At 40.3% G+C, this 24,304-nt stretch overlaps 1 protein-coding gene across 5 annotated transcripts in view; it reads left to right on the forward strand.

The window, feature by feature from the left end:
• The window catches only part of SLC24A2 (solute carrier family 24 (sodium/potassium/calcium exchanger), member 2), a 276,880-nt gene that overhangs the window by 156,652 nt on the left and 95,924 nt on the right, over window positions 1-24,304 (forward strand). For 3 of the 5 annotated variants that reach the window (XM_021078223.1, XM_021078320.1, NM_001244595.1), the window contains 2 exon segments: window positions 6,203-6,241; window positions 8,818-8,926. In XM_021078223.1, coding sequence (XP_020933882.1) covers window positions 6,203-6,241; window positions 8,818-8,926 — 148 coding nt within the window. 5 annotated transcript variants of the gene reach the window in all.

The following is a 24,304-nucleotide window of genomic DNA, read 5'->3' on the forward strand; positions in this document are numbered from 1 at the left end:
CCACACAGTCCCCATTCTACCTGAGTGTCCTGACTCTCTCCTGCTGCCTGGTTGCATTTTTAGTAGCCATGTCAGGGACCATGAGAGGCACGAGGTGAAACCTGCTCTCAAGAATCAGCACTTCCACTCTTTGGGAGGCTGGCTGGCAGAGTTGGGCATAGTGTACACCCAATACAGCTTATCAATTTAGTGAGAAGTATTTAAATCTTTTTTGTTTTTATTTTACTTTTTCCAGCTTTATTGAAATGTAATTGACATATAACCTTACATATAAGTTTAAAGGATTCTAGGAGTTCCCTGGTGGCTCAGGGGGTTAAGATTCTGGTGTTGTCACTGCTTTGGCGCAGGTTCAGTACCTAGCCCAGGGACTTCTGCATGCCATAGTCGCAGCCAGAAAAAAAAAGTTTCAAGGTTCTACCTTCTCTTAATCTTCTAGTCTCCAGAGCATCCTGATCCACGAAGGTATATGAATTATGAAATACTAGCCCTGCTTTGCCAGTCCTAAACCCTTCGGACAGTGCTGACTCATGGAAAGAGATGGAGTTCAGAAGCCAAGTGAAGGAAATATAATCTGTTGTGTCATTTCCTCTTCCCTCAGTTGCCAACCTTGGATGTGCCCAATTAACCATCCTCTAGTGTCCTACAGAAATCTCCTCTCACCATCCTAATCAATGGAATTTTCCTGCTTCTCTTAGAAACCACCCTGTTCACAACCCCAAACCTAATTTGGGCATATAGTTTGTCATTATTCTCTCTTATGGCTCCTGTTATTAATAGTAATGATAATAGAACTAATACATAGTGCTTACCATGTACCAAACATTATCTAAGCACTTTACATGTTTTAACTCATTTACCCTCCCAACAACCCTCTGAAGTAGTTGCTATTATTACCCCCATTTGACAGATGAGGAAACTAAAACATAAAGAGAGGAGCAGCTTGTCCAAGGTCACACAGCTAATAAATGACAAAGATAGGGAAATAAACCTAAGCAGTCTGGGCCTGAATTCTGTATTCTTGATAATTACATGACACCTCTTTTTATCCTACATTATTTCTTCTGTCCCTAAGTAATTTCACTTACGTCTCCTTCATTTTGAAGCATATCTAAATTTCTTCTGAAATTTCTTCCTGCAATCCTAAATATTTCAAGATCATGGAAATTATTCAGATAAATTTTCAAAATGCTTTGCTTCCAAAATGTGAGTTTCCATTACCATGCTTTTGACTTAATTTCCATCCTTTCTTTCCATCCCAGTGTATTTCTTTAAACCAGAGTTGCAAATGGGTATTCTTGCACCCTGGGTTGCCACCCTCAGCACTTCATTAATCTTTGAGATTCTTATTCTCCTAAAGAACAGTGACAGTGGCATAATTACCCAGCAACCAGTAGTAAAAGTAATTTGCTTTTAAATCTCTTAGTATTTCTTTCCTTAGGAATTTATTTAGTCCTGTCCCCCTTAATATTTTAGGGAGTATGTTAGGAACACAGTAAAGGGAGGCAAAAACACATGATTTTGCATCTGATTAAGAAGTGGTTGGGAGTTCCTGTTGTGGCTCAGTGGTCAGTGAATCCAACTAGGAACCATGAGGTTGTGGGTTCGATCCCTGGCCTTGCTCAGTGGGTTAAGGATCTGGTGTTGCCGTGAGCTGTGGTGTAGACTGGCGGCTACAGCTCTGATTCAACCCCTAGCCTGGAAAGCACTTTATGCCATGGGTGCGGCCCTAGAAAAGACCAAAAAAAAAAAAAAAAAAAAAAAAAAAAAGTGGTTGGGTTTCTTTCCTTTTAAATTTCATATTTGAAGATTATGTACCTTTTATCTATCCTTCTAGGCTTTGAAGGTTTATTCATCTTTAACCAGAAGAGAGATTTGAATGTTTTTGCTTATTACCTGTAAATATATTGAAAAAACAAGGAGACATCATTTAATACTTCATTGTTAATTCCTTTAATGAAAATCAATCAGTCAAATCATCTCTTACCTAACCTTTCTAAATTCTAAGACATTAAAATTAATATCAATTAATTATGGGTTAATATCTCCAATTATCAGCATGTATATTTTGGATCATATTTATGACAAAATCATTATACTTTTAGAGCTGTTCTTATAGACTACATAGTTGCTTCTGGGCCCTTTCTCCCTGAATTTAGGTACATTTCTCAGGACTTAGTGGAAGGTTATGGTGGTGGAAGTGTATGGTTGTTACTTGACTGTTGTGAAAAATTGCTCATCTTTCGTTTTTGTTGCCAATGTCACTGGCCAGAAAATCCACCCTTTACAGCCTTGTCTTTTGGCATGAAATCTTCCCAGTAACCCACATGATTATGTAACTTGCAGGTGAGTGGTTACCAGAGTAAACCAGGCACTGCATGCTCATGATGTAGCTAAACTATGCAGTATTCACCTGATGTTTATACGTGTGAGGTGGTAGCCGGGGCCTGTACGTGAGGTAAGGCTCTATACAGAGTCACATCAAAACTACATTTAGTAGTCAGGGAAGTCATTTCAAACGAGTGGCTTTCAAGGGTCAAAGGACAAAAGATTTAAGGATTTGAAGATGGTTTATAACATTAAAAATGCTTTGTACATGAGCTATATATTTTCTTATCGGGGGTGGAGGAATGTGGCACTTTTAAAACACCTAGAAAATTATAGCAAAATTCCCATTTAGAATCGTTCCACCTGGAAGGACAACAGATATTAATGACATCATCTCACTTGCTCTTTATTTAATTACTTGCCATAATCAAGGAGGAGGTCAGTTTAAATTAAATAAAAGATTAGATTACAGAATATTTTAAGCAAAAAAAATGTTCCTCAAGAATTGCTATGGAATGCTATGGAATCCTATGGATTTGGCTTGACAAATCTTTCCTATAACTGGCACAGTCTTTGAACTGACCATTGGGAACTGGGCTGTCAAATTAGCGTAGCACAAGTATATGATATTTTGGTGTGTTTGAGATTAAGGAAATTTAAAAAGCAGTATACATAATAAGAATGCCAAGATTGGAGTTCCCATCATGGTTCAGCAGTAAGGAATCCAACTAGTATCCATGAGGATGAGGGTTTGATCCCTAGCCTCGCTCAGTGGGTCAGCGATCTGGTATTGCCATGAGCTGTGGTGTAGGTCGCAGACATGGCTCAGATCTTGCATTGCTGTGGCTGTGGCATAGACCAGCAGCTGCAGCTCCAAATTGACCCCTAGCCTGGGAACTTCCACATGCCTTGGGTGTAGCCTTAAAAAGAAAAAAAAAAAAAAAAAGAATGCCAAGATATTAATCCTTAAAGTCACATCAGTCCTGTTTTGAAGAAGTTATTTTTTTCTGTGACATCGAATGGGTTAGAATAAACATACCGGATGTTCAACAGCCTTGAAAATAAATTTGCAACACTGAGGCCAACCCAAAACCCAGATACTTAGCTAAATAATCCAGTGATTAGAAATACTACATGTTATGCACATTTGGATCATTTCCTTCTGCCTTCACCTCAGTGTAATTTAAAGCCCTTTAAGGAGTTTCCGCTGTGGCACATTGGGTTAAGGATCCAGTGTTGCCACAGCTATGGTATAGATCACAGCTGCAGCTTGGATTCGATCCCTGGCCGATGAACTTCCATATACTGTGCACACAGATGAAAAAGAAAGAAAAAAAAACTGAATTCCTAACATAATCAGAAACACATTTCCAGGACTGTGAGGCTGCTTCAAGATGTGATTAGAGGAGGCTAAGTCAGGTGAGCATCAGGAACTATCAGTAGAGGTAGGCAAATCCTGGAAAATGAGCAGTTATCATCATATGTCACATTTCTTATGTTTTTTGCAAGAGAGCTACATGAAAGGAAAGTGGAGGGATATTTTAATGACCTCAGTTGCCATTTATGCATATACCTGAATTTACATGTTGTAACCTGATGTATATTCACGTCTACAAATTATACTTGAAAACAAACTAATGTCAGCATATGCTGATGTTAAACAGCAAGGCATTTTGTAAAGGATTTCAGACCTTTCTCTGCCCTGAGTTTTGTCTTTGTAGCATCTACATACAAGGCACTTTCTTTCCATCTATTGTGTCTTATGAGCCTCCTGGCTTGTGAGAGAAAAAGCAAATCCATGGCATAGATTTTTTTTTCTTCTTTTCAGACCAAAAGGCATATTTGGATTTTTTTTCTTCCTCAGATTTTTTAAAAAATATATCTTTCAAATCCAAATTCTCTGCTGAAGATACTTTTGTCCTTATAAAGACCACCCTTTTCTTTCCTCAGTTTCATTCTGTTCCTTCATGTTCTGTGGTATCGCTGGGGTATATCAACCCCAGCTTATAATTATTTGTCTCCTATTTAGCCACGAGGTGTAAATTTGCTAACTGAAAAGGCGTGCTCTGACAGTTAATCTCGATGTATGTCCAAAGGCTGAGCTGGCTGCACTGGATAATTTCCCTGGGGGATTGTTCTGTAGAATGTGGAGCCATTTGTTGAACTGTCTGATGTGGGAGAAGAGAAAATGAAAGGACTGCCAGAGAGAAATGGAATCACATGGTGCCTTTCAGAGCAAAAATGGAAATCAAAGAAGAATTTCAGGTCCATTCCAGTTCCCCAAGCATGTTCCTGGAGTTAGGGAATCAGGGATATTTTCTTATTAGTGCTTTTAGAAAAAGTCACTGAGAGCGAGCTCCAGATTAGGAGGTTATGACAAATTAAGTCATGCCCGTGGGCTGTATTCAGAAATTACCTGCCACCTAAACACTTCATCTGTGCCTGAGACTTACAAGTTCTTTGAGGGTTAAAAGAAAATGTGGATGTTGATATTGACTCTAAAATCCAAAAAAGTATATATAAGATTATTAAATGTTCCATTGAATGTCTACAAAATATGTAATATCACCTTCATTAAGTATTCAATTTAGTCTTCTTAAAAAGTTAACATGGGAAACCAAATTGCAGGTTCAGTTTTCTCACTTTCCAAGATGCCCAGCATGCCAATCACACATGGAATGAATTGCACATACATAACGAATAATTTGAAGTGCAAAATTATAAGAATCCTTTCCATTTTTTTTTACACAAAAATGTCTATTTTAGGTGGAATGTGAGGGCTTCTTAGCATTTTCTTCTATGACATGTGTGGTAGGACTAAAAAAAGAGAGAAGATTTTAAAATACCTCCTCCCTCATCTCTTCTTCTCCTGGTGTTTGATTAGTCCTAAAGACACAGGTCAGCAGCAATGCTAATGGAGAGGACCAGAGGCAACAAGAGAAAGGGTCCGATTTTTGCTCTGTGCACCTATAGTTGAGGTGAGGTGATAGAGGCAGTGGTCTGATCATGGGGAGGTTCACAAGGCAGGAAGGATCACAGAATGGTGCCCAGGTCTGTTAAAGAGGGAGTATTTGCATTAAGTGGGAAAGCAAAGCTGTCCATTGGGGCACATTGGAAGAGCACCAGGGTCCCTTGTCTGTGTTGTATTCTCCCTCAGCAGATGACCCAGCCCTCACGTGCCCTTGTCTTTCAGTTTACTTTTCTCAACTTGACAGATATTTCCATTTTGTGATGGAAAACATCAAGTGGTGGGGTGGGAATGAAGGTGGATTATCTGAATTCCATGTGTAATATTCTTAGTTTCTAATTTGGTGGCCTCACTTCTTCAGGCTTTATTTGCTTCACCACATGTGGGGTGGAGAATGTTAACTCAATCCAACATGGCCTGGGCTATAACCTTATAATCCCAACCTCCAGTAATAAGCACGAATAAGAGTTTGGTATAAGTCTTGCAGAACTTTTTTCTTCACATATACTAAAGTGTTATTCATTTATTTCCTTTTTAGAAAATGAGATAATAATATATCTTAGATATTTTTCTGTGTAGACACGTGTGTACTTACCTCATTCGTTGTAATAACCACATGGCATTCTACTGGATGGCTGGGCCACAACTGATTTAACTGCTCTCTGTTACTGAGCATTTGGGTTGGCCATTCATCTTTGATCTTTCAAGAGAATGTACTATGTACCTAAATAAACCATTGTATATTGGCTGGAAATATGTACTCTTGACCCTCTGTGTTGGAATAAACTTTCCCAAGAGCGGAAAGAGTCTTTTCCCGTACTGATGCCTATGATTAAGTGTAAAACCTATATGTGACTTGTTGTTTATTTCTCTCTTTGTCTTTTGTTTTTGCCTTTTCCTCTTATGCAGTCATCTACAGCCAGGGACAAGGATGAACAGGCTCTACCGGTAGGAAGCAGTGGCCTTGTCTGTACATGTCCATGTGCCTGTGGAGAATGTGAGGGCAGAGGTGGGCGGAAGAGGGGCTCTTGTGCTCAGCAGATTATGCTCTCCCTTGGAATACTTAAAGGGTTTAATCTACTGGTGTATGTACACTTTGTCCTATAATTACTGTCAACTGACTCCTGACATTCAGTGACAAATTACTTCTGGGATTAGATTTCAGAAAGTTTGAGTTCTCTCTTTCACTTGGTGTGAAAGAGTTGAAAGAGTAAGATATTCCCAAATTCCATTCCAAGGGATGTTGAGCTGGTATTTGGGGACAGTGTAGGATCTAATGCTTGGGATCTATTTCTCTGTGTATATGCATGCACCTATTTTTTTTGGTTGGAAATTTCTTTTGGTTCCATCAAAAGAAATGCTGCATGAGATATGTTATTCAATTTATGCATAATGCTCCCAAAGAATGCTTGAAGTTCTATAGATATAATTCTGGCCTAACGAAGATCTCCAGAGAAGAGGTGTTTCAGCTTCCCAGAATAAGGACTATAGTAACAGTGATTATGACAGATAGTTAGAAACAAACACATTTTCCAATTAACACATCACATTTTGTATTGTGCAGCTTGGCAAGGACATGACCTTCAGAGTTTTTGTGTTCGGCCATCAAGTAGTGATTACATTTCAACTCTTCTCAAATCTTTTAATCTTGCCCCTAAAAAGTATTTAACCTTAATCATCTGAATCAAATAACACAAAGGCATTTTAAAAATGTTCTAGATTTTTGAGACTGAAAGGACTAATAATGAAGATATATATGACCTCATTCTTCCTCCTGTTATGCTCAGAGCAGAGACTTACGACACACATTGAAAGCCAACAGGCTATGCTAGATCTAGTACTGGGCTAGAGGTATAGACCCAGTCTCTTCCTTTGTGAAGCATGATCTAGTTCACCACTGAGACACCAGTAATCACCTCTGAATCTTCTCCAAACCCCATAGAGTTGGAAGTATTATTTTTAATAGATAGCAATTATAATAAAATCACAGTAAAAAATTCTGATTTCCCCATGTTTCTTATAATGACATTTTACTCATACTTCAAGCTTACTCTGGGTTTCATGTTTGTCTCCAAACATGTGGACCATATTGTGAAGTATCCTGCAAAATAAAGAATGTATGGGCAATAGTTTTGAAATATTGTCCAAGTTAATCAAGTTAGCCAGATTTTTTTAAACTTGATGGTCTAATGTGTAGCTTAAAACTCTACAAGTGGTCCAGGATGTAGTACCTTCCAAATATAGTTGGTTATGGAGCCTCCTATGGGACTTTTCCTGCATGTGGTGGAATGTTTTACAAATCCTATCATGCAAAGGATTGAAAGACTCAGTGGGACATAATACTGTATTTCTATCTGACCCTAGGAAAATTTCATGTCACAACTTTGGACCAAAAAGTTCAATAAGATTCCCTCACAGGATATTTACCCCCCTCCCTCTTAAATCTGCCTATCTATTAAGCTTGGATGCCTCTGAAGCATCTTCCCTTGTGATAACCAGCACAAAATCAACCAAAGGAGGAGAAAGCAGTTCATATTCAGGATATAAATTTATCAAAATTCAGAGAGTTTGGAGTCTCTCCTTTTTCGATTATTTGCTTTTGAAGATGTAAGGGTAAAAGTTTGTTGGTAACCTCATCTCTATAAAGTCATTCTTCCTCCCTTACCTTTCAATTTTATTTATCTGACCAAAACATCACACAAGTAGGAATTTATAAAGGGGGGGTCCCCCTTTGGAGTTAAGACGATTCTCTGTGGATTCATAGTAGGAGGTTCTCTCTTTTCAAATCTCACATAACATAGACTATAGGGCTTCATAGATGAGAGCTGTGGTTGCCAGCATGGAGATGAGGTACCCTGGAAGGTATGAGGATGTTCCTTTGTGGAGCAAGTGGAAAATAGTAGCACCTCTATCATTTGCTTTCTATATTATTCTTCAGAATTTCTAATTTTGCAAATGTTCTATGATATATATAATCATAATTTAGTATGTGTCTGGATATGAAGATATACTTAAATTGATATAGATACATATATACACACTCAAAAATTTTACTGAAAGGGAGTGCCATCTGAACAACTTAGAGACCCAATCACTGGTTCAGAGAACAGATTTTGAGTGAAGCAGACCTGTGGTCCATTCCTCTATCTTCCATATTTTGTCTGTATGACCTGAATACCTCATTTTGCTTCTCTGATGCTAAGTTTCCTCATCTGTCTAAAGGGACAATAACAGTACCTAATTCATAGGACTCATGTTGAGAATGAGATCAGTACATGGAGGTGAAGGATGTAGCACAGTGACCAGCATATAGTAAGCTCTAAAAAAGTGATGGCATTCATTTCTTCAGTAGGAAAGAATGTGAGAACCCCATTCCATCAGGAGACTTTGAAGGAATGTACTTTGCAACTCTTTGTTCAGTTGTGTGTGATGCTATGACAGACTAGGTGAGGATCTTACCTGTAATGCACCTGGCTTTGTGCCTCTGAGATCTAACAGCACCTCTGTCTGGTTTCTCTGCTCAGGCTAAGCCACGACTCCAGCGAGGTGGGAGTTCTGCCTCCCTCCACAACAGTCTCATGAGGAACAGCATCTTCCAGCTCATGATACACACCCTTGACCCACTTGCTGAAGGTAAACACCGGGCTTTAGTTTGGCAGCGTGTTTGAGGGGGGAAAGGATGCGAAAAGACTTCTCTTCATAAAACATGTTTACGCTTCTGTCACAAACCTGCTGATGTCTGCATGTGTAGCCTCTGCCATAGGCAGCCCTCGCCTTTCGGCATGCTTTATCTGCAACAGCTCTGTTCATGATCGGAGATTTTTTACCAGGAGCAAGAGCGAGCAGAGGTCCTTTTGCTGATTGTGTCTTTTGATGCCTCCAGCATAAATACTGTTTGTTATGAGGCAGAGAAGACAAGAGAGGTTTCTCTCCCTTCCAGCAAGAGTGCTGGGAGGTTCTCTTTCGTCATCCTCCTAAGTTTCAAAATGAAGTTTTATGTGAAGACAAATGGATTAATTGTGCATCTTTATTTAAAAAAAAAAAGGATAAAAGAGCTACATGATTAGAAGGGCTGTGAAGTTTTGGGACTGATGTTTGCTGCAGAATGTTGACACTGTGCCTCTTCTTTGGCAATTGGAGAGTAGCATGTGAGCTTCTAAGCATCTAAAGAGCACTTCCTAAGGTAGCTGCTTAGAATCAGACTGAAGAGGCCTGGTTCATCTCCTAGGGCCATCATCAAAATCACCACCAAGAATCCAACATTGTGTTCTTCCAGTTTTAGTCATTTACAATGAAGCCAGATGCATCATGTTTCTTAAAATTGCATAAATATCCTAAAAAAATAACTTTTCAAGGAAGTAGATAATCTGATGCATCAAATAAATATCAGAGTTAGGTCACTAGCAAGCGGTTTCAAATATAACCAAGTCTTCTGTTCTCCCTTCATCCCTGGACTCTGCAGTCAGGCCTGATGTTACATGGGGGCAAATAGCCTGGGAAACAGGACTCTGCCACTAAGCAAACACACAGGATGAGATTGTGAAATCACATTACATAAATTGGGGGTCTTAACCAACATGGGGCTTTGCTAAATAACTTCAAGGATTCAGGCCATCAGGAGATTCAGATGAAGTCCAGAAAGCTCAGGGATCTTAAGAGTAGCTTCCAGGACCTGTCTTCCCTCACTGGACACATGCCTTCATGCAGAATAGTGAGGGTCATAGGCTCACCTCTCCCTGTGGAGAATTTAAATTACAAAACATTTTCATCTTATACCCCAGATAACGTTTTCCAGGGAGCTCTCCCTCATAGATCCTGTATTCCACTTACTTGGGTAATCTGTAACCAGGAAACATCCTAAATATCATTATTTACCAGAGGTCCACTGGATGAGAGAATTTTCCTTGGTTACCAGCCTTCCTTTTTCCCTGGGGTCACCGCAAAGAAGTGATCACAGTGAGTGAGGGTAGCACAGGTCAGCCTCCTCTCAGCCACAGAGAAGATGTGTGACTTTGGGCAACGTACAGCCTCTCTAGCACCTGGTTCCTTCAACAATAATCATTCCCTTTGTCTAGCACTTTATAATTGACAAAGCATTTTTGCACCTGTGAATCCACGCTTCGTAATAGCACTGCGTTGCTAACATTATTCTAAATCTGATGAAAGAGGATACCACCAAAATAGATCTCAAATGTATCTCCTCCTTTCTCTGCCAGCTCTTTATTCCAAGCCATCTTCATCGCTCGCTGGCTGATCTACCACGTCCCCCAGTGCCTCTGTCTTTACATATTTTCCACACAGCCACCCAAGTTATCTTCTTAAAAAGCAAACCAAGTCATGTCACTCCTGTTAACCTTCAGAAGCCTCCCCTTGACTCTCAGGAAAATTGTGACATCCTTGGCATGGTCTCCATGATCTAGCTCTGTCTCCAAATTCAATTTGACTGACTTTGCTTTAGCCAGAGAGAGGCCTTTCTGTTCTCAAACAGGTCCTTCTTTCCTGCCTCAGGGTCTTTGCATAGGCTCTTTCCCCTCCTCCCCCAAATCCGGAATACTTTTCTTTCGCCCATCTTCTTCCACTTTTCCCTGCTTTATTCCTGCCCATTCATCAGCACTCTGTGTAATTGATACTTCTTGACTATCCAGTAGAAATCAGCGCCCCAGTTGTCATCTCTCATTGTACCCTTTAATTTCTCTTTATTTTTCACGTTACAATTTGTATGATTATTTGTTTATTGCCCATATCCCTCATGACACAATAAATTTCTAGAGAACAGAAACTCTATTTATTAACAATTTTCCCCTAAATCTAGCAGACTACCTGGCACATAGTAGCTACTAAGGCTGAGAATGACTAAGCACCTTGGCGAAAGTCATGTTTTTGACCTGATAGTCACAGTTTCAAAGCCCTCTGCACCACGAGTTTAAGGTTGTATCTTGGTTATTTTGAGCCACCATCTTCCTTACCCAACACCCAGAAGATCCACATGAGAGAAGAAACGAACTGTCTTATCTGCCTCAACTTGTTTATGAGCAGGTGAGTATATTGATTTTTGGCAAGACACATTATGTAGTAGTTGATGACAGACTCCAAAGCCAGACTCTCTGGATCCGAATCCCAGCTTTGCATTTACCAGCTGTGTGACCTTGGACAAGTTACTTAACCTCTCTGTACATCAGTTCCCTCATCTGTAGAAATCAGTTTGATATATAATAATGTCTACATCATAAAGTTGTTATAAGGACTAAAGGAGTTAATATACATTAAGCATTGAACACATTGCCTGGCAGATCATAAGGATTATCTAAAGGTTTGGAATTATTCTTTCATTGTTTTGAAAAATAATGTGTAATATGATTTATTTTAAATTCAAAATATTCAAAAGGGTATGGTGAAAAATAAGACTTTCTGCTCAATCAACCTCCCAATTTTCTCCAGTCCCCCAGTTCTCCCAGAGGAAACCACAGCCACCAATTTCTTAAGGCTCATTCCAGAGATGCTCTATGAATACACAACTCTGTGTGTGTGTCTGTGTGTCCATCCTTGCCCAGAGATCTAAAGAATCTGTGGGGGTTTTTTGAGGGAGTTCAGTTTCTAGTTGGGCTTATTTTTGTTTCTCTCTTTGGTGGAGGAGGTTATGCTTTGTTTCTGTGAGATAAGAGAAAGTGAATCTGAGTTGTCTCGAAGTCGGGCCATCAGTGATTTTCCAAATCATCTGGCCCTTATAGGGTTGTGCTGCAATTAAAGTGTTTGTTCCTGCTATGCCAGAATGTGCCTTCTGAATCCAGGCACCTACTTTCAAGGTGAAACCTATCCCTGAAGGACATGGAGTGCTCCAGTGGTGTGAATCTGGGAGAAGGCTGAGAGCCATAATCAGTTCTGGATTTGAGTGATTAGAAAATATGGAAAGTACTTCAATGCTTTAAAATTGCTTCATAGCATGTGGCCAAGAAAGCAGATTGCTCTGGTATTTTTCCCCCAAAATTCACAATCATTTTCCATTCCAAGCTCTCAGAAATAGTCATCCCTCTTTTAGTTTGCATCTAATCACTTGAATTCACACATCCTCATGCCAAACTGTCACCTTTTAACAATATAAAGCATGCTGGTTACGTCAGCATGTTGACGGCATGAACACTGCAGTGGCTTCTCTGTTGCACAAATTGATTTTCCTGGCATCTGGCCTGCTGAGTAGTGCATTGGCACCCATGGTATACAGTCAGTGTTCATAAAGACAAAGTTTTCAACATCATCATGACCCATGGAAAGACATTTCCCTTTGTCTCATCCATACTACTCAGTATCTCTGTCTTCCAAAATTCAGTGATTGAGCCCTTGCTACAAGCTTTAATTGGTGGTTGGTTTGGCCTCTGAGCCTGAGTCACAAGATCCAGCAGTGTTTGTGTTTGTTATCTGTTGATATGTAACAAAAGACCCAAGATTTAGTGGCTTAAAACCACCCCCATATTATTCCTGCTCATGATTTCATGGATCAGGAATTCGGGTGATTCAGGGATCAGTGGGGTGATTCTTCTGTTCCATGTGGTATTGGTGGAGGTCATTTCATGTTACCAGCTGGGAGATGGGCAGGATAGGGCCTCACTCCCACAGCTGGCACCTTTGAAGGCACAGCTAGAAGGCAGGCTGGATTGGGCCCCGAACTCTCTGCATTGTCTCAAGGCCTTTCCACATGCTCAGCCTAATTCCATGTTGGCTAAGGGCTCCAAGAGCAACCCTTCCCAGAGGCCCAGGTAGTAGCAGCATGGCTTCCCATGGCCAAGCCTAGGAAGCCCCAGGATGTTGCTTCTCCTACATTGTACTAATCAAGGCCGACCCAGACTCAAGATGGGGAGGAGATGCTCCATGGGAAGATAGCAGAGAATTTGAACCACCTTTCGTATGACCTAGTCTTTTCAGTTCATCTGCCTGTGGTTTATTTATGCTTTCTGGGCAGACTACATGGTGTTGAAGGGCCAGAGTAGGCCTGCCTTGGGTGAAGGTTTAGTCCAAACAAGGGTGAGCAGTGCCTTTCCAGGACCACACAACTTTGAATGAGACATCGGTGCTGAAAAGGAATCAACTTAAGGCTCATGTAAATGGTTGGAATCAAGATTTTGTTGTTTTGTGTTTTTTTTTTTTTTTAATAAAAAAGTCATGGAGAACTAGCACTATTGGTCTTTGAGATCAAAGTATGCTGGTCTGAATTGATCTTTCTAATAAGTTCGGTGTCCCATATTGATTTTAACATTTTCTCTAAAAATCCATACTTACCCAAGTACATACCTTTATGAACCTAAAACAAGGATGCTGGGTGTAGCACTTTTTGAGTGAGAAGTAGCTTCTCTTAATTTGTCCAGTAATAATAGTAGTATTTGCAGAGGGCTTACTTTAAGCCAGGTGCTGTGCTGAGTGATGTACCTAAATCATCTTGTTTACTTCTCACACTAACCCTACTCATCACTCAGAGACGGACACCTAAGTTTAAAGAGGCTGTCTTGCCTCTCCAAGTGACACAGGAAGTAAATGGCAGAGCCAGAATTTGAACCTATAGCTTCATGACTCAAAGTCTGTACTTGTAGTTCTTGTGCTGCTCTGCTGCCTCCTGTGACTACATGTCCAGGTCAGTGTCCCTTCTTCTTCTAATGTAGACACCAGCCTAGTTACAGGGAACTCTAACCTATCCCTGGAACAATTATACATTCAGTCTGTAAAGTGTGAATTTTCCATACAGAAGCCTTTACAGCCTGGCCTTAGCTCACTCAGCCTATCCCCCACACCTGGATTTGCAACTACACTTGTGAATCCCTACCATGCCTTGCTCTCATCATTTGGCTTTTGCTCAAGCACATGGAATTAGCATTAACTTCCCCATCTAGGACATGGGTACTGTCCTACACAGGAAAAGGAACCCCATAGCCAACTCTGCATCTCCGGGAGAGCCCCAAGACTGGGTGATGAAATGGAGAGGTTGATGTGAGAACAAGGCAGGTGGAGTGGCATTCAAGTTTGACCATGTGTCACATGTGGTCCAAGAGCCAGACTGCCTGGGTTCAAATTCTGGCTCAGCCTCTTGCTCTGAGACCTTGAATAAGCTTCCCAACCTCAGTGAGCCTAAGTTTTTCTACTTTCAAAATGGGATAAAGATGACACCACCATTAATATTTTTCAACCTGAAAGGGCCTTCGTTTCTTCATCTGTAAAAGGGAATGATAGTAGTCCCACTTTCAGAAGTTTATGGTGAGTTTCAACACAGTAGTACCCCCAAAGTATGTAAGTAGTGCTCATTGAGTGCTGGCAGTGATTTTTCAGTTAAAATTGTGATCATTGTCATAAATTAGAATCTAACTGTGGTGGCCTAATATAATCTTTTTTTTTTTTTTAAGATTTTCATTTTCTAGAGCAGTTTTAGGTTTACAACAAAATTGAGAGGAAGAGGCGTTCCCATTGTGGCTCAGCAGTTAATGAACCCGACCAGCGTCCATGAGGACGTGAGTTCCATCCCTGGCCTTGCTCAGTGGGTTAACGATCTGGCATTGCTGTGAGCTGCTGTGTAGGTTGCAGACGCAGCTCAGATCCTGCATTGCTGCAACTGTGGTGTAGGCTGGTGGCTACAGCTCTGATTCAACCCCTTGCCTGGGAACCTCCATATACCATGAGTGTGGCCCTAAAAAAAAGAGACCAAAATAATAAACTGAGAGGAAGATGCAGAGATTTCTCCTGTACCTGCTACACCCACATGAGTAATCTCCCCCATTATCAACATCACTCACCAGAACAGTATGTTTTTTTACTGAGGATGAACCCATATTGACATGTCATAATCACCCAAAGTCTGTAAATTACCATAGGGTTCACTCTTGGTGTTATACATTCTATGGGTTTAGTCCCACATATAATGACATGTATCCATCATTGTAACATCAGAGTATTTCACTGCCCTAAAATTCCTTTGTGCTTTGGCTATTCATTCTTCTCTCTCTCTCTCCCTCTCCCTCTCCCTCTCCCACTCCCTCTCCCTTTCTCTCTCTCTGGTAGCCACTGGCCCTTTTATTGTCTCCATAGTTTTGTCTTTTCCAGAATCATACAGTATGTAGCCTCTTCATATTAGCCTGAATAGTTTTTTAGGATTTCATTTCTCTTATTTAACTAGAAGCCCAGTAGAAATAAGTTCAAGGCTGGTAGTACCACCCTGCCATGAGAGACCCAGTCTCCTGTTTTTTTTTCATTCTTCCATCCAGAACCTGTTTTTCTCCTCCTCATCCTCTGTAGGTAGAAGCTACTTCTCTCTCCTGCCACCATCATTTCTGTATTCTGGAAAGAAGACAGTGCAGTTGTCTTTCTTTTTGTTTTTCGTTTGTTTTTGTTTGTTTGTTTGTTTGTTTTGTCTTTTTAGGAATGCACCCATGGCATATGGAGGTTCCCAGGCTAGGGGTCCAATTGGAGCTATAGCTGTTGGCTTACACCACATCTCACGGCAACAACAGATCCTTAACCCACTGAGCAAGACTAGGGATCGAATCCACATCCTCAGTCGGGTTCGTTAACCGCTGAGCCACGACAGGAACTCCTGTTTTTCGTTTTGAATCAGAAAATCCTTAGTGTTCCCAGAAGCAGACTTCCACTTACATCACATGGGCCAAAAGAGAGCAAAGTGACCATACCAGCTTACAAGGGAGCAAGAATTGGGCATGCGGTCTCCCCAAACATGGAACTCCACAGTAGACCTCAGTGATGGTCAGATGCATTGCCTTTCTTCTTCCTGTCCTTAGCAACCTTCATCCTATCTTTTCAGGTTCCTGATTTATAGAGAAAAGAGGTGACATGCCCCTTCTTCCTTCCTTTTAAAGCATTCTCTGATGGTCCACAAGTCCAACTTTTGTACAGTAGCCTCAAATCCTTCCCCAGAAAAGGCATGCCCCCAAACTTACCATCTAAGGATCCTGCTTCCCTTAAGACAAAGGGGAAATCATGCCCTACCTTTGCTCAAAACCATCTAGCCAACAGTTAAAAGCCTTGGTTTGTGTGGTGGCTCTCAGGCCCCCTGTGACCCACCTCTCTTCTTTCCTCCCTTCCCCTCAACCCTCTTCCTCCCTCCCCCCACACCTCTCCTCCTCTTTCTCAGCCCTTCTCTCCTTACTCTCCTATGTCATTCCCTTTGTTCCACTTCTCTGGCTGCCTAGCTGCTCTTTCTCACAAACTCCCAGCACCTCCTGCCTCAGGGCCTTTGTACATGTCCCCTCTTTCCCCAGGCATCAGAATGGCTACTGCCCTTATTTCTTTCAAGTCAGCCTTCAACTATCACCTGATGAGAAATATCGTACTCAATCAGCCTTGAAAAATAGCAAAAGCAGGAGTTCCTGCTGTGGCTCAGCAGTAATGAACACAACTAGTATCCAAAGGATATGGGATTGATCCCTGGCCTCGTTCAGTGGGTTAAGGATATGGCATTGCCATGAGCTGTGGTCACAGATGTAGGCCAGCGGCTACACCTCTGATTCAGCCCGAAGCCTGGGAACCTCCATATGCCAAGGGTGGAGCCCTAGAAAAGAAAAGAAAAATAGCAAAAGCAAAACCATGATAATAAAGCTAAGATCTGGACCTTCCAGGCCCTGCAATCTCTTTCTCCATAACCACCAGGAATATATTTACTGTGTGCTGCCTGTCTCTACCCTTACATCTCTGACAGGGCAGAATGCAGGGCAGGCTCTACTCGATCTCCAGGCCCCAATCCATATTTGTTGAGTGGATTTTTTCCCCCATTTTGGTTATTTATTTTCTTTGTTACTCAATGAATTTATTGCATTTATAGTCATCACAATCCAATTTTATAGGATTTTCATCCCACAACCCCAGCACATCCCCCCCACCCCCCAAACTGTCTACTTTGGAAACCATAACTTTTTCAAAGTCTATGAGTCAGTATCTGTTCTGCAAAGAAGTTCATTGTGTCCTTTCTTCAGATTCCATGTCAGTGAAAGCATTAGATGTTGGTGTCTAATTGTCTGACTGACTTCACTTAGCATGATAATTTCTAGGTCCATCCATGTTGCTAAAAATGCCAGTATTTCATTCCTTTTAACGGGTTGAGTAATATTCCTTTATGTATATGTACCACATCTTCTTTAGCCATTCCTCTGTCGATGGGCATTTAGGTTGTTTCCATGTCTTGGCTATTGAAAATAATGCTTCAGGAGTTCCCATCGTGGCTCAGTGGTTAACAAATCCAACTAGGAACCATGAGGTTGAAGGTTCAATCCCTGACCCTGCTCAGTGGGTTAAAGATCCAGCATTGCTGTGAGCTGTGGTGTAGGTTGCAGACCCAGCTCGGATCCCATGTTGCTGTGGCTCTGGCAAAGGCCAGCGGCTACATCTCCAATTCGACCCCTAGCCTGAGAACCTCCATGTGCTGCGGGAACGGCCCTAGAAATGGCAAAAAGACAAAAAAAAAAAAAAAAAAAAAAAAAGAAAGAAAGAAAGAAAGAAAAAGAAAATAGTGCTGCAATGAACATTGGAGTACATGTGTTTTTGCAAGTTATGGTTTTCTCTGAATAGCCCAGGAGTGGGATTGCTGGATCAAATGGTAGTTCAATTTTTAGTTTTCTGAGGAATCTCCATACTGTTTTCCACAGTGGTTGCACCAATTTACAATCCCACTAAAAGCGTAATAGGGTTCCTTTTTCTCCACACCCTCACTAGCACTTATTGTTTGTAGACTTTGTGACGATGGCCATTCTGGCTGGTGTAAGGTGGTACCTCATTGTGGTTTTGATTTGCATTTCTCTAATAATGAGTGATTTTGAACATCTTTTCATGTATTTTTTGGCCCTCTGTATGTCTTCTTTGGAGAATTGTCTGTTTAGATCTTCTGCCCATTTTTTGATGGGGTTGTTGGTTTTTTTTTTTTTTTTTGGTATGGAGCTGTAAGAGGTGTTTATAAATTTTGGAGATTAATCCCTTTTCAGTCGATTCATTTGCAAAGATTTTCTCCCATTCTGCGGGTTGTCTTTTCATTTGGTTTACGGTTTCCTTTGCTGTGCAGAAACTTTAAAGTTTAATTGTCTCATTTGTTTATTTTTGTTTTTACTGTCATTACTCTAAAACATGGGTCTGAGAAGATGTTGCTGTCGTTTATGTCAGAGAGTGTTGGCCTATGTTTTCCTCTAAGAGTTTTATAGTGTCTGGTCTTATATGTAGGTCTTTAATCCATTTGGAGTTTATTTTTGTATATGGTGTTAGGGAGTGTTCTAATTTCATTCTTTTACATGTGGCTCTCCAGTTTTCCCAGCACCACTTGTTTAACAGGCTGTCTTTTCTCCATTGTATATTCTTGCCTCCTTTGTCATAGATTAGTTGGCTGTAGGTGCATGGGTTTAATTCTGGACTTTCTATGCTGTTCCACTGATCTATATGTTTGTCTTTGTGCCAGTACCCATGTGGTTTTGATGACTGTTGTTTTGTAGTATAGTCAGAAGTCTGGGAGCCCGATTCCTCCAGCTCCATTTTTCTTTTTCAGGATGTCTTTGGCTATGCTGGGTCTTTTGTGCTTCCAAAGAAACTTTAAAATATTTTGTTCAAGTTTTGTGAAAAGTGTCCTTGGTAAGTTGATAAGGATTGCATTGAATCTGTAGATTGCCTTGGGTAGCATAGTCATTTTGATAATATTAACTCTTCCAATCCAGGAGCATTGTATGTCTTTCCACCTATTTGTGTCATCTTTTATTTCTTTCATCAGTGTCTTATAGTTTTCAGATTACAGTTCTTTTGTCTCTTTGGGTAGGTTTACTCCTAGGTATTTTATTCTTTTGGATGTGATGGTAAACAGAATTGCTTCCCTAATTTTTCTTTCTGATCTTTCATTGTTAGTATATAGAAATGCTGTCAATTTCTGTGTATTAATTTTATATCCTCTAACTTTGCCAAATTCATGGATGAGCTCTAACAGTTTTCTGGTAGAGTCTTTAGGATTCTCTAGGTATAGTATCATGTCATCTGCAAATAGGGATAGTTTTACTTCTTCCTTTCCAATTTGGATTCCTTTAATTTCTTTTACTTCCAAAACTATGCTGAAGAGTAGTGGCAAGAGTGGACATCCTTGTCTTGTTCCTGATCTCACTGGGAATTCTTTCAGCTTTTCACCATTGAGAATGATGTTTGCTGTGGGTTTGTCATATATGGCCTTTATCATGTTGAGGTAGGTTCCCGCTATGCCCACTTTCTGAAGGGTTTTTATCAGAAATGGGTGTTGGATTTTGTCAAAGGCTTTTTCTACATCTACTGTGAGGATCATATGGTTTTTATTCTTCAGTTTGTTAATGTAGTGTATCACACTGATTGATTTGCATATATTGAAGAACACTTGCATTCCTGGGATAAATCCCACTTGATCATGATATACACTCCTTTTAATGGATTGTCGGATTTGGTTTGCTAGTATTTTGTTGAGGATTTTTGCATCAATGTTCATTAGTGAAATTGGCTTGTAATTTTCTTTTTTTGTAGTATCTTTGTCTGGTTTTAGTATCAGGGTGATGGTGGCCTTGTAGAATGAGTTTGGGAGTGTCCCTTCCTCTGCGATTTTTTGGAATAGTTTCATAAGGAAAGGTGTTAGCTCTTCTCTAAATGTTTGTGAAGCCATCTGGTCCTGGACTTTTGTTGGAAGTTTTTTAAATCAACAACAAGAAAAAAACTGCCAAAAACACAAACATGTGGAGACTCAACAACATGCTACTAAACAACCAATGGATCACTGCAGAAATCAAAGAGGAAATAAAAAATACCTACAAGCAAATGACAACAAAGATATGACACTCCTAAACCTAAGGGGTGCAGCAAAAGCCGTTCTAAGAGGAAAGTTTATAGCAATACAGGCCCACCTCAGGAAACAGGAAAAAGCTCAAATAAACAAGCTAACTTTACATCTAAAGCAGCTCAAGAGAGAAGAACAGACAAGACCTAAAGTTAGTAGAAGGAAAGAAATCATAAATATCAGAGCAGAAATCAATGAAATAGAAACAAAGAAAACCATAGAAAAGATTAATGAAACGAAAAGCTGGTTCTTTGACAAGATCAACAAAATTTATAAACCCTTAGACATACTTATCAAGAAAAAAAGAGTACTCAAATCAATAAAATTAGAAATGAAAAAGGAGCAGTAACAATGGATATTGCAGAAATACAAAGGATCATAAGAGACTACTATATGCAACTATACGCCAATAAAATGGAAAACCTAGAAGAAATGGACAAATTCTTAGAAAAGCACAATATTCCAAGGCTAAACCAAGATGAAACAGAAAAGATGAATGGACGAACCACAAGTACTGAAATTGAAACTGCTCTGATATTTATGATTTCTTTCCTTCTACTAACTTTAGGTCTTGTCTGTTCTTCTCTCTTGAGCTGCTTTAGATGTAAAGTTAGCTTGTTTATTTGAGCTTTTTCCTGTTTCCTGAGGTGGGCCTGTATTGCTATAAACTTTCCTCTTAGAACGGCTTTTGCTGCACCCCTTAGGTTTAGGAGTGTCATATCTTTGTTGTCATTTGCTTGTAGGTATTTTTTATTTCCTCTTTGATTTCTGCAATGATCCATTGGTTGTTTAGTAGCATGTTGTTGAGTCTCCACATGTTTGTGTTTTTGGCAGTTTTTTCTTGTTGTTGATTTCCAGTCATATACCATTGTGGTCGGAAAAGATACTTGATATGTTTTCAATTTTCTTAAAGTGACCGAGGTTGGATTTATAGCCCAGGATGTGATCAATCTTAGAGAATGTTCCATGTGCACTTGAGAAGAATGTGTATTCTGTTGCTTTTGGATGGAATGTCCTATAAATATCTATTAAGACCATCCGGTCTAATGCTTCATTCAGGGCTTGTGTTTCCTTATTGATTTTCTGTCTGGATGATCTGTCCATTGCTGTAAGCAGGGTGTTAAAGTCCCCCACTATTATTGTGTTCTTGTCGATTTGTCCTTTTAAGGTTGTTAGCATTTGTCTTATATATTGTGGTGAATCTATGTTGTGTGAGTAGATATTTAAAATTGTAATATCTTCTTCTTGGATTAATAGTCCTTTGATCATTATGTAGTGACTTTCCTTGTCCCTTAAAATATTCTCCATGTTAAAGTCTATTTTGTCTGACATGAGTATTGCTACTCTAGCTTTCTTTTGATTCCCATTTGCATGGAATATTTTCTTCCATCCTCTCACTTTCAATTTGTATGTGTCCCTAGAAGTGAAGTGGGTCTCTTGGAGACAGCATATATATGGGTCTTGTTTTTGTATCCATTCAGCCAGTCTGTGTCTTTTGGCTAGAGTGTTTGGTCCATTAACATTTAAGGTAATTATTGATATGTATGTTCTTATTTTTGTTTTATTAATTGCTTTTGATTTGTTTTTGTTTCTCTTTTTAATTCCCTTCTTCTCTTGTTCGCTCCTCTTCTGGCTTGATGACTCTCTTTAGTGTTGTATTTGAGTTGATTTTTCTTATTTGTTTGTGTATCAATTGTAGATTTTTGGTTTGCAGTTATTCTGGTTTTGATATAGGAGTGTGTATATATATGTGTGTGTGTGTGTGTGTGTGTGTGTGTGTATATATATATATATATATGATTATTTTAAGTTGTTGGTCTCTTAATTGCAAGTGCATCTCCAGGGTCCTGCATTGGTACCCTCCTCTTCTCATGATTTCTGATTTTGGTGGCATAATTGTGTGTGAATGATTTTGTATCTTTACTATATATATACCTTTACTGGTGAGCCTTGTCATTTGTAGTATTTTTGTTTCTGGTTGCCTTTTCTTTTCTGCCTAGAGAAGTTCCTTTAGTATTTGTTGTAAAGTTAGATTAGTGTTGCTGAATTCTCTTAGCTTTTGCTTATCTCTGAAGCTTTTGATTTCTCCTTCAAATCTGAATGAGAGCCTTGCTGGGTAAAGTAATCTTGGTTGAAGTTTTTTTCCCTTTCATCATGTTAAGTATATCATGCCACTCCCTTCTGGCCTGCAGAGTTTCTGCAGAAAAATCTGGCAATAACTTTATCGGGGTTCCCTTGTATGTTACTTGGTTCTTTTCCTTAGCTGCTTTCAATATTTTCTCTTTGTCTTTAATTTTGGCCAGTTTGATTAATATGTGTCTTGGGCTATTCCTCCTTGGGTTTATTTTCTATGGTGTTGCACTTCCTGGATTTGATTGAGTGGTTCCTTCCCCTTGTTAGGGAAGTTTTCAGCTATTATCTCTTTGAATATTTTTTCTGTCCCCTTCTCTCTCTCCTCTCCTTCTGGCACCCCTACAATACAGATGTTGGTGCATTTAACACTGTTGTCCCAGAGTTCTCTGAGACTCTCTTCATTTGTTTTCAATCTTTTTTCTCTTTTCTGTTCCACATCTGTGATTTCCACTAATCCATCCTCCACCTCACCTATTTGTTCTTCTGCCTCCTGTATTCTGCTGTTGCCTGCCTCTAATGAACTTTTTATTTCAGTTATTGTATTTTGCATCTCTTCTTGTTTAAGTTTTATATCTTGTATCTCTTTGCTCAGTGTTTCCTATAAGTTATCCATCTTTGCCTCCAGTTTATTTCCAATGTCTTGCATCATCTTCAACATCAAGAGTCTAAAGTCTTTTTCTGGGAGGCTGAGAATCTCCTGATCACTTAGCTGATTTTCTGGGGTTTTTTCTTTCTCCCTTATCTGAGTTAGTTCTCTGTCTTTTCATTTTTATAAGTTTTTGGTGTGGTGACTTTGTTACAGATAATAGAGTTGTAGCCTCTCTTACTTCTTGTGTCTGCCCCCCCTTGTGGCTGCAGTTGGTATGGAAGCTTGCTGTAGGCTTCCTGATGGGAGGGGCTGATACCTGCCCACTGGTAGGTGGAGCTGATTCGTATCCTTCTGGTGGGCAGAGCTTTGTCTCTGGATGGGATTAGAGGGGCTATGTTCCTGGGGGATCTTTAGTCAGCCTGTTTACTGAGGGGAGGGTCTGTGATCCCACTTGGATTGTTGTTTGCCCTGGGGCTTCTCAGCGCTGATGATTGGGACCAGATTTTCCCAAAATGGCCACTCCCAGAGAAAGGTATGCTGCTGAATATTCCCGAGAGCTTTGCTTCCAATGTCCTTCCCCCACAACAAGCCACATTCACCCCTGTTTTCCCAGGATGTCCTCCAAGAACTTCAGTCAGGTTTGACTCAGATTCCTATGGAGACTTTGCTTTGCCCTGGGACCCAACGCATGTGAAAGTCTGTGTGCGTCTTTTAAGAATGGGGTCTCTGTTTCCCCTATTCCCGTCGAGCTCCTGCACACGAGCCCCACTGGCCTTCAATGCCAGATGACCAAGGGGCTCTTTCTCTCAGTGCTAGATCCCCACATGAGGGAGTTTGATGTGGGGCTCAGAACTCTCACTCCTGTAGGTGAGTCTCTGTGAAGCAGTTTCCAGTCTGTGGGGCTTCCCACCCAGGAGGTATGGGGTTGCTTATGTCACCTAATTGCCCTTCATACCTCTTGATGTGGCCTCCTCTTTGTATTCTGGAGTAGGATATCTTTTTGAGAGTTTCTGGTCCATTTGGTTGAAGATTGCTCAGCATTTGGTTGTAAATTTTGTTGTTTTTAGGAGAGAAGTTGAGCTCCAGTCCTTCTATTCCACCATCTTAATCCCCATCCTGTTGATTGGATTGAACGAGTGCCTGCTTTTCTACTTTTTTTGCTGGAGAACAGTATGTCTCTATCCATGTGGATCATCTTAATCCATGCCCTGTCAAAAGGCTCTTTGGTTGTGACCAACAAAGTCCTATTCAGTGGATGGTTGTCTCTGCAGGAGTAAATAGCAGTCAGGTCTGCTGTGGCCACCAGTGTATCTGCAGCCTGTAGGATGGCACTGACTTTGTCACTATTTGCTGGATGATTGAATGCATGACTCTCCCTCTAATTCTAGAGTCATTGCTGCAGTGGGAAAGATCCATTCTCTGCCTTCTTGACAGTTCTGTCCACTTCTTTATCTTTTCTTTCCAAATTCTTTGCTCTTTTAGT

Source organism: Sus scrofa, chromosome 1 (assembly GCF_000003025.6).
Source record: "Sus scrofa isolate TJ Tabasco breed Duroc chromosome 1, Sscrofa11.1, whole genome shotgun sequence".
NCBI classification, from domain to species: domain Eukaryota; kingdom Metazoa; phylum Chordata; class Mammalia; order Artiodactyla; family Suidae; genus Sus; species Sus scrofa.